Here is a 14,071-nt window from a genome sequence, read left to right as displayed (position 1 = left end):
TTGCTAGGTTCCTATAAAACTAGTTTACTTCTAGGAACTTGGTTTACTAAATAGTCCTTTTCTAAAAATTTGGCATTTGTAATAACAACTACCTTATTTTCTTTTAGGACAGTAAATAAACCTCCTTTCATTCCCTTTGGATATCATTAAACATGCGTACATCCGTTCTTGATTCCCACTTTTTTTTCCCTTTGAACGACATGTGCTATGTGCTCATATCCGAACATAAGGCATGCTCGCTTACATCCAATCCACTATTCTATGGGCATCAAAGGTACTAACTTAGAAGGAATTAAACTAAGAATGTAACTCGCAGTTTCTAAGACATATCCCAAAATGAAAAAGCAAATATGAATAAGTCAATCATGAATTTTACTACCTTCATAAGAGTCATATTTCTTTTCTCTTCCGCACTAATCTATTGTAGAATACTTGGTGTAGACAATTGAAATGAAATCAATCTATCTAATAAGTAACTAATGAGCTCTACAAAGAGGTGCTCTCCACTACGATCAAATCACAGTGACTTAATATATTTTCCGTGATGCTTTTTATTTTCTCCTTATAAACCTTGAAATTTTCAAAGCATTCAGACCTATAGAGCATCAAATAAATATATTCATATCATGAATAATCTTCTATGAATGTCACAAAATACGCAAAATCACCTCTTGCCTTGAAGATCATTATACCACACAAATCAGAATGGATTAGCTTAACTTATCATTTCCTTTATTTCCTTTTAAGAGAAAAAGTCTCTTAGTCATTTTTCCATCTAAATAAGACTTACAAGTTGGTAATGACTCCACTTTCAATGAACCTGAAAAGTTCATCATTTGACCAACTTCGAAATCCTATCCAGATTAAAATGATATAGACACAAGTGTCACAGATAAGCTCATTCAATTCCCGAAAAAAATTCTCTTATGGGACAGATTAACGTTATTCAGTTCAGAAGAGATATTAATTTAAAGTGTCCACGCATCAATGTACCACAAGAGATAAAATGTTTATCAAACTCAATAACACAACAGTTACAAGAAAAATAAACTAACTATCCATCTCTTGTTTGGTTAGAAACTGCAAATTAATTCTTTCTAGCATAAGGTACATATAATGCATTTTTTAAATTAATGTTTTATCTTTATCAGAAGAAATTCCTGACTAGTAATAAGTGGGCTGGATAAAGTCTATTGAGAATTTGAGATATAATCTTTAAATATATCATTAGTTATGTAGTAAGAATAATAAAGGCCACCCAATAACCAAGCTCCACAAAATCAGACATTCCAAAACCAGCCTCCACCAGCAAACTATGAGGCACCCCAAAAGAACCCTCCGAGAGCATTCACTCCTTTACCAGAATCAAGGGCTAGTTTGTTTGCCAAACTAAGAGACGCCGGTCGAATGAATGTTTTTCCACCAACACCTGCTAACCCCAAGGATCGATTTGTCAGAGCGAGATTTAAAACTGGGGCAGAATTTTTGAGAGGGTCTCAAAAATTTCACACAAAAGAACTGAAGCTTTCCCGTCAAACACAGCAGAGAAGGGAAGAAGTCTCATTCAGATGCACACATCATGACAATCAACCTGAACAATTTTTGAAAAATATATGTTTTTGCAAATAAACAACTCATGATCAACAATTTATGAAAATGATTTTTTTATGTTAAGATTTTTTATGAAATTCATAGATGACCCCTAAACTTTTTCACATATTCCTCATGGCCACCTAAACTGACTCTTGTTCCGATTGAATACCTAAACCCCTGTGAATTTGTACCACATAAATACTTTTTGCTGATGTAGCAAAAAAAGTGAAATATACTTTCCTTGCGCGCGTCAACTACTCTTCAATACTAATTTTATTTTTATTTTTTTCCGTTAAAGCTTACCTCTTTTAAAATATAACTTAAATTAAATTTAAAAAAAAAAAAAAAAAAACTAAAAACTGGACCATGCGATTTAAGCCCGTCAGTCACCTCCCCTCACCCCTCTTCATCTTCTCCACCACTGCTTCTCTTTTTCAATTTTTTTTTTTTGTTCTTTTGTTTTTTGTTTCTTTTGATTATTTCTATAAAAATAATTTGTGAATTAGATGTTTCTTTTGATCACCATTTTCTTTATATTTTCTTAATCTGAGAAGCACCATCACCATCTTGTTCATCGGAAAAAATGGAGACTCACCGCTGCTAGCACTCTCTTTTTTATGAAGTGTGCATTCTCACCTTTCATTGATCAACTTATTTAGCAATAACTTTAAAGATTGAAGGACCATAATTTTAGTGGTGGTCCGAACGTGGCCCCGTCATCACGATTCGGGTGAAGGAAGAAGTAAAAAGGATCCTAAGGAGGGGGGGGGGAAGGGATAAGAAAGGAGGGGTGGGTCTTGGAAAGGAATTGGTGGACCTTAATGAAGGAAGAAAAGGGGAATAATTGTTGGTGGGGTTCGGGGATGGCTGTTGGGGGTGGGGGAACGGCGGAAGGTGGTGGTGGGTTGTTTGGGTTGGGGGATGGGTCAGTCCTTTTTATTTTTTAAACTATTTGCTTTAATTAGTTGATAATTTTTAATAATTATTTTGGGGCCAAATGCCACGTGTCATAATTTAATTTGTCAATTTTGCCACACCATAAGTGAGTGAACCACTCACACTCATATTTTTCACTGATTGTTAAAAAAATTCTTATGTGGTACAAATTCGGAATGGTTTAGGTATCAAATTAGAACAACCGTCAGTTTAGGTGGCCATGAGGAATATCGGGACAAGTTTAGGGGGCTGCTTATGACTTTGGCCAATAATAAAATTCAAAACACACATCATACATACAACCATCCACACTGAATAGCTAGATTCGATAGGGAAACTTAACTATTCATGCAAACTAAATGAGTCATACCAGATAATTTACCCCATAAATTAAAACAGAACCAACTCAGATGGAGAGTAAGCTACTAATTTTAAGTTAGGTAAATATCACTTTTAATAAACCCTAGTTTGTTTGAACCAACATGAAACTCAGTTGGAGAGTCAAGACAAGTTATCAATTAATTAGGGATTGAAGCATTGTAATTAACCATAATGAATCTATCCTATGGGGGAAGAAAACCTATGTCAACATATAAACTCATTATAGCATTGTTATACACAATGGAGACCATAGAGAATGAACCCTACCACCACTGTTTCAAGAAATAAAAATTTTATTTAACAAAAAATTTTAGAAAACGAGAAAAATGCCCAAAAATCCATCTAAACTATCCCAGATGGCCAAAAAGGGCCTAGGTCACGAGCAAATCTCGTTAGTATTGCTCAGTGGATCATTTCCGATGAACATACCAAATTTCGGATCAATCCGAGTTGACCAAAAATCAGAATTCCAAAACCATGACCAATTCAGATAAAAAAAAAATTTTAGCCAAAATAAGACTTAAAAAAAAAATATACACAATTGTTTTGTAATTCTTATCACATATCATCATTAGCATACTAATATACATGAATCAAAAACAACAAACAAAATTTTAAATGCAAGCAAGCAATACACAACAACGTGAGTAACTTAAACATGACGAAGTGCTTATTCCTCTTATCTCTCTGTTTGCTTCCCTTTGTAGTCTTTTCATCACCTTTCACTTCGGAAAATCCCATTAACTTACCCACAGCTACTTCTGCTAAGTTAGTGGTAGACGTGAGCGGTAAAGCACTTGATCCTCGTGCAAGTTACCGTATCCTTTCCATTTGTAGGGGAGCCTTAGGTGGTGATGTGTACCTAGGCCCCTCCCCAAAATCAACTTCCCCTTCTAATTGTCTAGACGACGTGTTTCGTTACAACTCCGATGTCGGACCTAGTGTTACACCCGTTGAATTCATTAAGTCTGATCACCGGACCGGGTATCTTTGAAAACCAAGACAATAACATCAAATTTTTCACTACAACTACGAGACTGTGTGTTAATTATACAACTTGGAAGGTCGGGGACTACGATGTATCTCTAGGGGCGAGATTGTTGAAGACTGGTGGAACCATAGGCCAACAAGATAGTAGCTGCCGGGGTGTACAAAGCAAATCGACAAACCGCATCAAACCGATAAACCGAGAAAAAAACCCGACTAGTGGTTTGGTTTGACTTGATTTGGTGTTGGAAAAAAAACCCGACCATAATTGGTTTGGTTTGGTTTTAACTAAAAAAAGTCAAACCGAACCAAACCAACCCGACATTACACGTATTCAAATTTTAAAATATTTTATACATAAAAATATTTATTTGTAATGTAATTTATAAACATTTCTTAAATTTTTTCGTAGTTCTTTAACTATTATCATATTATTCAAGCTTGAACTTCGAATTTTGAATGTCAATAAGTTTTATATCCTATGGATGTTAGTAACTCAAATAAAGTCAAACTCAAATAAAGTCCAAGCCAAAACTAACTCAACACTAATGCTAACAAAAGAAATTAAATTTACCACTAGGAATGACAATAATGTTGGATATCTATTCTTCGATTTCGTATATTTATTTAGAGAGTGAAAAAAACATAACTTAAGTTTTATTTCTTTGTCATGTAATTAATACTTATTAGCCGTACTTATTTTAGCATGACTTAGTATTTTTAGATTATGGTCATTTTCTTTATGGCTTGTTAATTAGCAATATTTATTTTGACCGAATTTATTAGCTTTTGTTGAATATTTTAATACGGATGTCATCACTCTTCTCACATTTTGTGTTATTTTCTTAAGAAACACCTTAATTATATAGTTGTATCTTACTAGAACTAAAGAAATATTTGAAGTAAAAGTTATATGTTTTGTATCAAGACTATTCCGAAAAAAACCCGAAAAAACCGAGAAAACCGAATAACCCGAGAAAATCTGAGGTTGAAAAACCCGAATTTTATTGGTTTGGTTTGGTGTATAAATTTAAAAAAAAAAGACGCAATTGGTTTGGTTTGGCGTTTAAAAAATCCGAACCAATCCGGTCCATGTACACCCCTAGTAGCTGGTTCAAGATGGTGAAAGCAACACAAGGATCACCAGGGGGTTACAACTTACTCTACTGTCCAGGCCCCTTTGTTTGTCCATCCTGCCCTGTTGATCAATGCCAAACAGTGGGCCAAGTTATCAAAAATGGAAAGAGACGTTTGGCTCTCGTGAAAGACCAGCCTCTTGGTGTGCAATTCCGCAAAGTCTAGTTAACAATGCCTGCTATATTATATTTTAGCATGGCTCGCTAAGTGAACCTGTAGCTACTATGCTTTAGCATATAGCTTTCTAAATAAATCAGTGCTATGTATACATATTGTAGCATGGCTTTCTTAATAAATTGTCTTAATTTCTTGTTGATTATCTGGAGTTTTTGTCGATGCATCCTCTTAAGTGTTTTCAGACCTAGGATTAATGTGTCATTTCCGTTATAAATGACTAGTTAATAACGGAATTACCATCACATAAAATATTGGGTCCGTGTGAACAAAGTTTCACATGGAAAGTAAAAAAGAATCGTGTGGGCTGGCCCAAAGTATCAGTTTTAACCCAACAACAAACTAGAACAAAGGGACCAGTCGTATCTGTTTACAAGAGAGATATAAGCGTGGAGGAGGGACGAACACCGCTCCTCCAGCTTATATCATGAGCTTCACAAATTATACACGTAATGAATGTTTGTATCATAAGCTATATAATTTGTACACTTTATCCAACTATTTTTATATCCCACGTAGACATATATCATAGTACGTAACATTTATTCCTTTCTCATGTATACACATATGCACTTCAAATTTAATTCTCCGACACATTTATTTCCTCTGTGCACTTTTACTTGTTCACTTTTGACTTTTCGTGTTCTAGCTGAATATTTATTCTCTTCTTATGTATAGACATACGCACTTCAATTTTCATTCTCTACACAAATTTATTTCCTCTGTGCACTTTAATTTGTTCACATTTGACTTTTCACATTCTTTAAGAATTAATAAATTCCACGTGGATATATGCCATAATACTGAATATTTATTCTCTTCTCATGTATACACGTGTGCACTTCTATTTTAATTCTCCGACACATATTTATTTCCTTCGTGCACTTTTACTTGCTCACTTTTGACTTTTCACGTTTTTGCTGAATATTTATTTTCTTCTCATGTATACATGTATGCATTTCAATTTTTCCAACACATATTTATTTTCTCCGTGCACTTTTACTTGTTCACTTTTTACTTTTCACGTTATTTAAGAATTAATAAATGAAGTACTCCTTCCGTTCCATATTTCTTGGCCACATTTCTTGACTTTTCACGTTTTTTAAGAATTAATAAATGAAGTACTCTCTTCGTCCCATATTACTCGGCCACATTACTATACTTCACTTTTCACGTTCTTTATGAATTAATAAAAATGAAGTACTCCCTTCGTTCATATTACTTGGCCACATTACTAAAAATATATGTCTATTTTTCTGTTCTATATTTTTCTTCTTTTCTATTTCTAATATATCTAAGTGTGAATAGAGGACTAACACAGCAATAGAAATTTGTACCACAAGCTATATAAAAATGATACATTTTAACCAATTACTTTTTTATCCCACGTGCCATATGTCATAGCACTAAATATTTATCTCTTCTTATGTATATACGTATGCACTTCTCCGACACATTTATTTCCTCTGTGCATTTATACTTGTTGACTTTTGACTTTTCAAGTTCTTTAAGAATTAATAAATGAAGTATTCCCTCCATTCCATATTACTTGGCTACATTACTAAACTACTTTTTTACTGAATATTTATTCTCTGCTCATGTATACAAGTATGCACTTTAATTTTAATTGTCCGATACATATTTATTTCGTCCGTGCACTTTTACTTGTTCATAAATGAAGTACTCAACATTACTTAAAATATATGTCCAAATTACATTGTTCATTTACGGAACCAAGATAAAATTAATTAAATCTTTCACATCTTATCCTCTCCGTCCCATATTACTTGGCCACATTACTAAAAATATCTGTCCAAATTACTTGTTCATTTACAAATCAAGATAAAATTAATTAAATCTTTCCCATCTTACCCTTAGTAATAAATGTTCTTGAAAATAGTCAATTTTGATTAGAATGTATTTATTGGAGAGAGATAGGGCTACTGATTTCTTAAGAGGTGTGTAAAAGGGAAAGTGACAAGTAATATGGGACAGAGAAAGTATATATTTTACCATAATATTCATATTTATTGGTATAAGTCTCAATAGCCTTCGAAAATAATTTTAAAATGAGTAATTAAAGGGTAAAATTAATAATAAGAACACACAAATATTCACTCATTAATTCCATGGAAATTAATGGCCAAATTTCCTTCTGCATGATACTCCCCACTCTTGCGTTCCTAGCTTGATGGTCCCCATGATAAATAAAGGAATACAAGAAAAAGGATGACATGTATACAAATATGTATGCCTATAATATATGCGTAGTTGTTATCTTTATACAAAATCAACATAATTGAAGTTTCATACTAATTAATAATTGCCATATTAGTTTCTTTCTCTTGATATGTTAACGTGGATAAGTAAAAGTAAACAGAGAGAGTGACTTTTATCCCCGTTTTCCTTCTTTTTCAATACTTTAAACGTGAAGAGAGGACAAACAATAGCAATGCAAATTTGTACCAAAAGTTATTTTAATTCTCCTACACATAACTTGTTCACTTTTGACTTTTCACGTTCTTTGAGAATTAATCAATAAAATATATATTTTATCATAATATCCGTATTTATTGGTATATAGTCTCAATAGCCATGATTTGAAAATAAATAATTAATGTGAAGGGCAAAATAAGAAGAAGAACTTTTTTTTTCCCTTGATATGTTAACGTCGACAAGTAAAAGTAAAGGGAAGGAGTGACTTTTATCCGTGTTTTCCTTCATTGTCAATACTTTACTTATTTACTCTCCTTTGCAGTCTCTGATTATTGTTTCTTTACGTTTATAAAATGTATCCCTTTATATTTTCATTTCAGAATTAAAATTTGGTGATTAATGATATAACATATATCTTACTAATTTTGATTTCTCTATAACAATTTGTTTTATCAATAACTGTTAATATAAAAAATTATAATATATTTTTTAATTAATTTAATAAAAATATTTTATTAGTTTTGCTTTTTAAAAATTCAATTTATACAACAATGGTTCATATGTTTGGATCTGAACAGTTGCTTAATTGAAATGGATATCAACACAATAAGTATATATATAAAATATTAAATAATTTAAAAGAAAAAATTTAGAATCAAAATATTAATTTTCCCTCATATTCTTACTAATTTTCTTTTATATCGATGAACAACTTTCATTGTCATGATAATGAGAAAAAAGTCCGACTCTTTCCATCTCAAAGACTTAATTCCATCAACTCCATTTTTTAATTATAACTAAAGTAATGGTACATAAAATAAATTTTGTATATGTTGCTATATATAATAACAATTAAAATGTTTTTAAAAGTTATTTTTAAAATACAAACTTTAAAGACTGGTTAATTAAAGTGAATAAACATGTTCGACCCGTGCATCGCACGGGCATGTATTGCTAGTCTGTTTACTAGAGAGAATATGCAAACAATCAAACCACAAATTGACACAGCAATATTTAATATTCCATATGTAAGAATTTTTTTTTTTTTTTTTAAATCAACCATAGGCTTATTACTAAGTAAGTAAATATTCTATTATAAAAAAAAAAAATATATATATATATATATAGAGAGATATATAAGTTAAACTTTTTAATTTTGACCGTGTGATTTAACATAGAATCTTTTATTTTTTTGAAATAAAATTTACATATTTAAAAACTACGTAAAAAGTACTATAAGTCACCATAATTAACAATTTAAAGTATTTAAAAGATGTATAAAAAAATTACGGTCAAAGAACAACTCGTTTGACTCTGGAAAAGCGAAAAGTGTCAATCTATTTGGGATGGAGAGAATGTGAGTGTGAGTGTGTGTGTGTGTGTAGAGAGAGAGAGAGAGAGAGAGAGAGGACTTCTTAGTATGCGGAAGGCTTGCGGATCACCTTTGGGGATGAGAGCTTCTCTATGTATTTTTCTTTATGCCTTTTGACTTTATGAAGACCCCTATCTATAGTTGCAGGGAGAGTCAGGGTATGTATATGACTGATTGAACTATGTCATTTGAATATTTTGCGACATTTGATTGGTTCTTCTATTGACTTGGCATGTTGTGTCACTTAGGTACTTGGCACGATTTTATTGGCCCTTGACTTGACTTGGCGCGTCACGTCAGATGATACGTGGCATGGACCTTGAGCTAATAGAATGGGCTCATCATGTGAAGACCAACTCAATGTACTAACCCAAATAAAGTTGGACTTTACTTTAAATTCATGTCTAGGATTAAATAATTCAGTCTTGATTTGGACTTGATATTTCATGAAATTAGGAATTTATCCAAAATTTAATATGGATTTTAATTCCAAAAAATTCTTATGTCTACAAAGCTCTCTAAAATAATAATCTTTAAATAAATATTGTATGAAAGACAAGACTCTATTTTAATACTTTTCAATTTTAAGTTACCATTGTAGCTTTCATTCTCAATTTCTTTTTCTTTTTTCAAAATATTACCATATCTTGTTTACTACTATAATTATTTTCTTAATTAAAATATAGAACAAACAAATAAACATAAGCTTATTCCCCTTTCACCATATCATGCTTGGCAAATCCATAAATATTGTCTAACAGTACTTTCTATTCCTAAATACCCTGTTAAAAGTGCAGAACGTAAGTCAATAATGCCACTCGAATGAAAAGCATAAGCTGACGATTCACTGTTTATCCAACATAATGGTGGTGACTGGTGATTACAGGTAAAGATGACATCAGGTAGCCAATTTTAGCACCCATATTTAAAATAGGAAGTTTTACAGAGATATACAAAATAAAATTCATACTTATGGTAAGTAACTTACATAGTTATTTCACTTTAGAATATAACAATAAAACTTTAGAATATAACAATAAAAATTTCTTTTTGTTGTTGTGTGTGGATTGCCCTTTATTTGGGGTGGTCTTTAAGTTTTCCCTTCCAAATTTGTGGTCTTTAAGATTTTTTTTCGGTAGGGACACTTAGTCGGGTTCGAACCCCCGCTTAGTGAAAATTTAAATTTGTTTTTGCAAGGCAGAATTTCTGCCTTAAGGCATAACTCGCATGGGGCAAAATTTGCAAATTCTGCAAATTCTATCTAAAGGCAAAAATGGGCAGAATTTGCAAATCTACACTCCGCCTTTTTACAACTTATGCGCTTTCATGAAATTTTTTTTTTAATTTTTGCGTTATGAGAGTTTGAACCCATGACCAATTCATGACTCTAGCGAAGGACAAACTTTAAGGACCACCATTTTGAAGACACCCCATAATAGGGGCATTCCTGCTAATTGCCCTAAAAATTTCACAGTAATATAGATAACCGGCCTCCAACAAAACTCTCAAAATTAAGATTTTTGAGATCCTTTTTTTCTTCTTTTTTCTTTCTTCTTTCTTCCTTCTTCTTTCTTCTAAACCCTCTTACCTTCTCTTTTTTTGTTTTCATCTACTTCTTGAATTGGACAGCTAAACACACCGATCTTCAAGAGAGTTGCAGTTCACATGCATGGAGCCAGATGGAAGAAGTCGCACCTTAATGGTTATGGTTCATCTCTTGCCATGTCTTCGTTATTCATCGACAATTTATCGATGTTGAATAACCACGAGCCTCTCATGCCCCAATCCAAGACCTATCAACAAATCCAAATTATAATACCAATCTCTAGACAGTCTTAAAATATATGATTTGAAATACAAATACTCAAAACGAGAGTTCGTGTTGTTATATGATGTTATACAAACTCTGAATGAAATTGTGGAGGATTGTCATATAGCAAGGACAGATAAATAAGTGATTTGATTGCGGGCACAAAAAAACTAAACATAAATACTATAACAGACATATCTAGATGAAAAACATGACATAAACTTGCATGTAATAATAAATAAATAACAATTCATTTATTTAGAAATATCGGAATAATGTATAACTTGTGAAAAATTTCTTTTGGCTTTTCTATTTAATAACAAAATAAATAAAAGGTTGTTCGGCATGAAAGTGGAAAGTAGGTGTCCCAACGTGTGATATGAACCAAATGTTGCCGATACCTACTGGAAATTAACCCCCTACATATGCGACTATCTTTAGACGATTCCCTGAGCACCTCTGTGATCTCCAATCGCCAAGAGCACAATGGCATGCCTGCTGTGATATTCAAATCTAGAAATACCTATGGTGTTGGCTCAATGTAGAAGAACGATTCTAGGAAAGTTTCTTAAAGTTCGACCCTTACAAATTGATCTTTAACAACGTATAACATAGTCAAAAACTTAAATTAGACTCCCTCCGTTTTTAATTCATGTGAACCTATTTCCTTTAATTTTTCCTATCAAAACGAATGACCCCTTTCCATATTTGAAAATAATTTACCTTTATGTAATTTATAGTCACACAAAATATATATGCCTCATTTTACACCACAAGTCCAAAATTCTTCTCTTTTTTTTAAACTCTGTGTCCAATCAAATAAATTCACATAAATTCAAATGGATACCGTCTAACATAAGCTTAACTTGCTAACATTCTACATTTGTAGAAATGTCAACTGACTTGTTCAAGGCAACGTGTACACCACATGTTTGAGTCAGCATACAGGATAAGATACCTAAATCATTTGCCAAAATCTAATACTCTATCCTAAATTATGTGATATGGTTTGATTAGATAAGGAGTTTAAGAAATAAAGGTAGATTTTTGAACTTGTCGCATGTCTAAAATAAACTATAAATATTTGTATAGTTGTAAATCATTCATTAAGGATAAAAGAGTTTGTTTAAAGCAAAATGATTTCTAAATATAAAAATGTTCATTCTTTTTTAACAGGTTAAAAACGAAAAGTATATTAAATTGGGACACGGGGAGTAACTTGTTATTTTATATTATACATAAGGTTGCTTTGTACTCCGAGACAGCTTAATCCATGCTGCCTTAAAACAAATGTAATGTAATTCAAATAACTTACCATTTTTATTTTTATTTTGTGATGGTTGGGCGGCCTGGATTACATAGAGACTAGTATAATAAGATGTGCAAAACTTATAGAGATGGATAACCACTAAGGAATAATATAATTAATATTATTCTTGTCTAAAACATGGCAAGGAATATAATGAGTGTGAGTCTATAAATAGAAGGCGCCATTAGTAGAGCAAATACACAACTCACAGTAGCTAATTTAATTCCTTGTGTAAACATGACTAAGTGCTTATTCCTCTTATCTTTGTGTTTGATTCCCTTTGTAGCCTTTTCATCAACTTTTACTTCCGAAAATCCCATTGACTTACCCACTGCTACTTCTGATAATGCTCTCCCTGTGATATTTTTAGTACGAGACGTGAACGGTGAAGCACTTAAAGTTGGTGCAAGTTACCGTATTGTTTCCATTGGTCGGGGAGCAGCAGGTGGTGATGTGTACCTAGGCCCCTCCCCTAATTCAACTGCCACTTGTCTTGATGGCGTGTTTCGTTACAACTCCGATGTTGGACCCAGTGGGACACCTGTTAGATTCATTAAGTATGGTCGTTCTGGACCTGGTATCCATGAAACTGAGGATATTAACATTCAATTCGACATTGCAACTTCGAGACTGTGTGTTGATCATACAATTTGGAAAATTGGGGACTACGATGCATCTCTACGGGCAAGATTGTTGGAGACTGGTGGAACCTTAGGCCAACAAGATAGCAGCTGGTTCACGATAGTGAAAGCACCACAATTGGGTTACAACTTATTGTATTGTCCGGGTCCCTTTACTTGTCCATCCTGCCCTGTTGATGAGTGTCAAACAGTGGGTGTGGTTTCCCAAAATGGAAAGAGGCGTTTGGCTCTAGTGAAAGACCAGCCTCTTGGTGTGCAATTCAGAAAAATCTAGTTAACAACGCCGCATGGCTCTCTATGTATGTTTTAGCACATTAGCTTTCTAAATAAACCTGTGCTAAGCATATACTATATTTAACATGGCTTTCTTAATAAATGCTCTTTCCTTCTGGTTGATTATCTGGAGTGTTTCTCTATATATTCTTCAAGCGTTTTTAAACCTAGAAATGTGTCATTTGTATTGTAACTGACTAATTAAAAAATATGGAATAATATCAGATAACTATTTGGACCGTGTCAACAATGTCTCAAATCGAAAGTAAAAAAGATTTTTTATTTAATTATATGGTGTTGGATAATTTAGTATTGTGAACACCATATTAGTATCATTGAACCAATGTAGCCCAATAACAAACAGGAACAGAGGGATCAGAACACAATATGGTGCATGCATTTCTTCATCGTATTTATTTTGTGTGTGTGTTTTTGTGTATGTGTATTTGGTCGTGTCCGTTTAAGAGAGGGAAAATTTGTACCACAAAATATTAAGAGTGAAAAAATAAATTGAAACCCCAAACAATATAAATATAAATATAAATATAAATATAAATATAAATATATATATATATATATATATATATATATATATATATATATATATATATATATATATATATATATATATATATATATATATATATATATATATATATATATATATATAAGAGAAAGAAAATACAAACAATTAAACTTCAAATTGACTATCATTCATAGCAACAAAATGACAGTGACGGAATTCTAGATCAGGATTATTTTTGTCCTTTTGTTAAAGGAGGAGCTTATGGGGGAAGATTCAAATATTTTGGCTATAAAAATATGTTGAAAGTTACTTGTGTTCGTCAAGATTGGCTTCGGATGATTCCGATGTTGCCACAAAACTCCACTTGTCGTTGTAAGCGTAGATCCTATCTAATAGTGTGGAACTTCGACAGAGTGCCCCATGAGAGGGTAGATTGTGCTAATGACCTTGGCATTTGAATCGATTTGGACGACGCTGTGATGACACCTCCTGAGAA

General features: G+C 32.5%; 1 protein-coding gene and 1 pseudogene across 1 annotated transcript; both read left to right on the top strand.

Moving 5' to 3' along the window:
* The first annotated feature begins 3,534 nt into the window (after positions 1-3,534).
* Positions 3,535-5,372, top strand: LOC132056141 (serine protease inhibitor 5-like; annotated as a pseudogene).
* A 6,880-nt stretch (positions 5,373-12,252) lies between these two features.
* LOC132056136 (serine protease inhibitor 5-like) lies at positions 12,253-13,175 on the top strand. Its single transcript, XM_059448214.1, has one exon. It carries the CDS (start codon positions 12,373-12,375, stop codon positions 13,048-13,050), a length of 678 nt encoding a protein of 225 aa, XP_059304197.1. The 5' UTR covers positions 12,253-12,372; the 3' UTR covers positions 13,051-13,175.
* The last annotated feature ends 896 nt before the right edge of the window (positions 13,176-14,071 follow it).

Source organism: Lycium ferocissimum, chromosome 5 (genome assembly GCF_029784015.1).
Source record: "Lycium ferocissimum isolate CSIRO_LF1 chromosome 5, AGI_CSIRO_Lferr_CH_V1, whole genome shotgun sequence".
Taxonomy (NCBI): domain Eukaryota; kingdom Viridiplantae; phylum Streptophyta; class Magnoliopsida; order Solanales; family Solanaceae; genus Lycium; species Lycium ferocissimum.
Note: the sequence above shows the minus strand (reverse complement) of the source record. Positions and strands in the feature narration are given on the sequence as shown.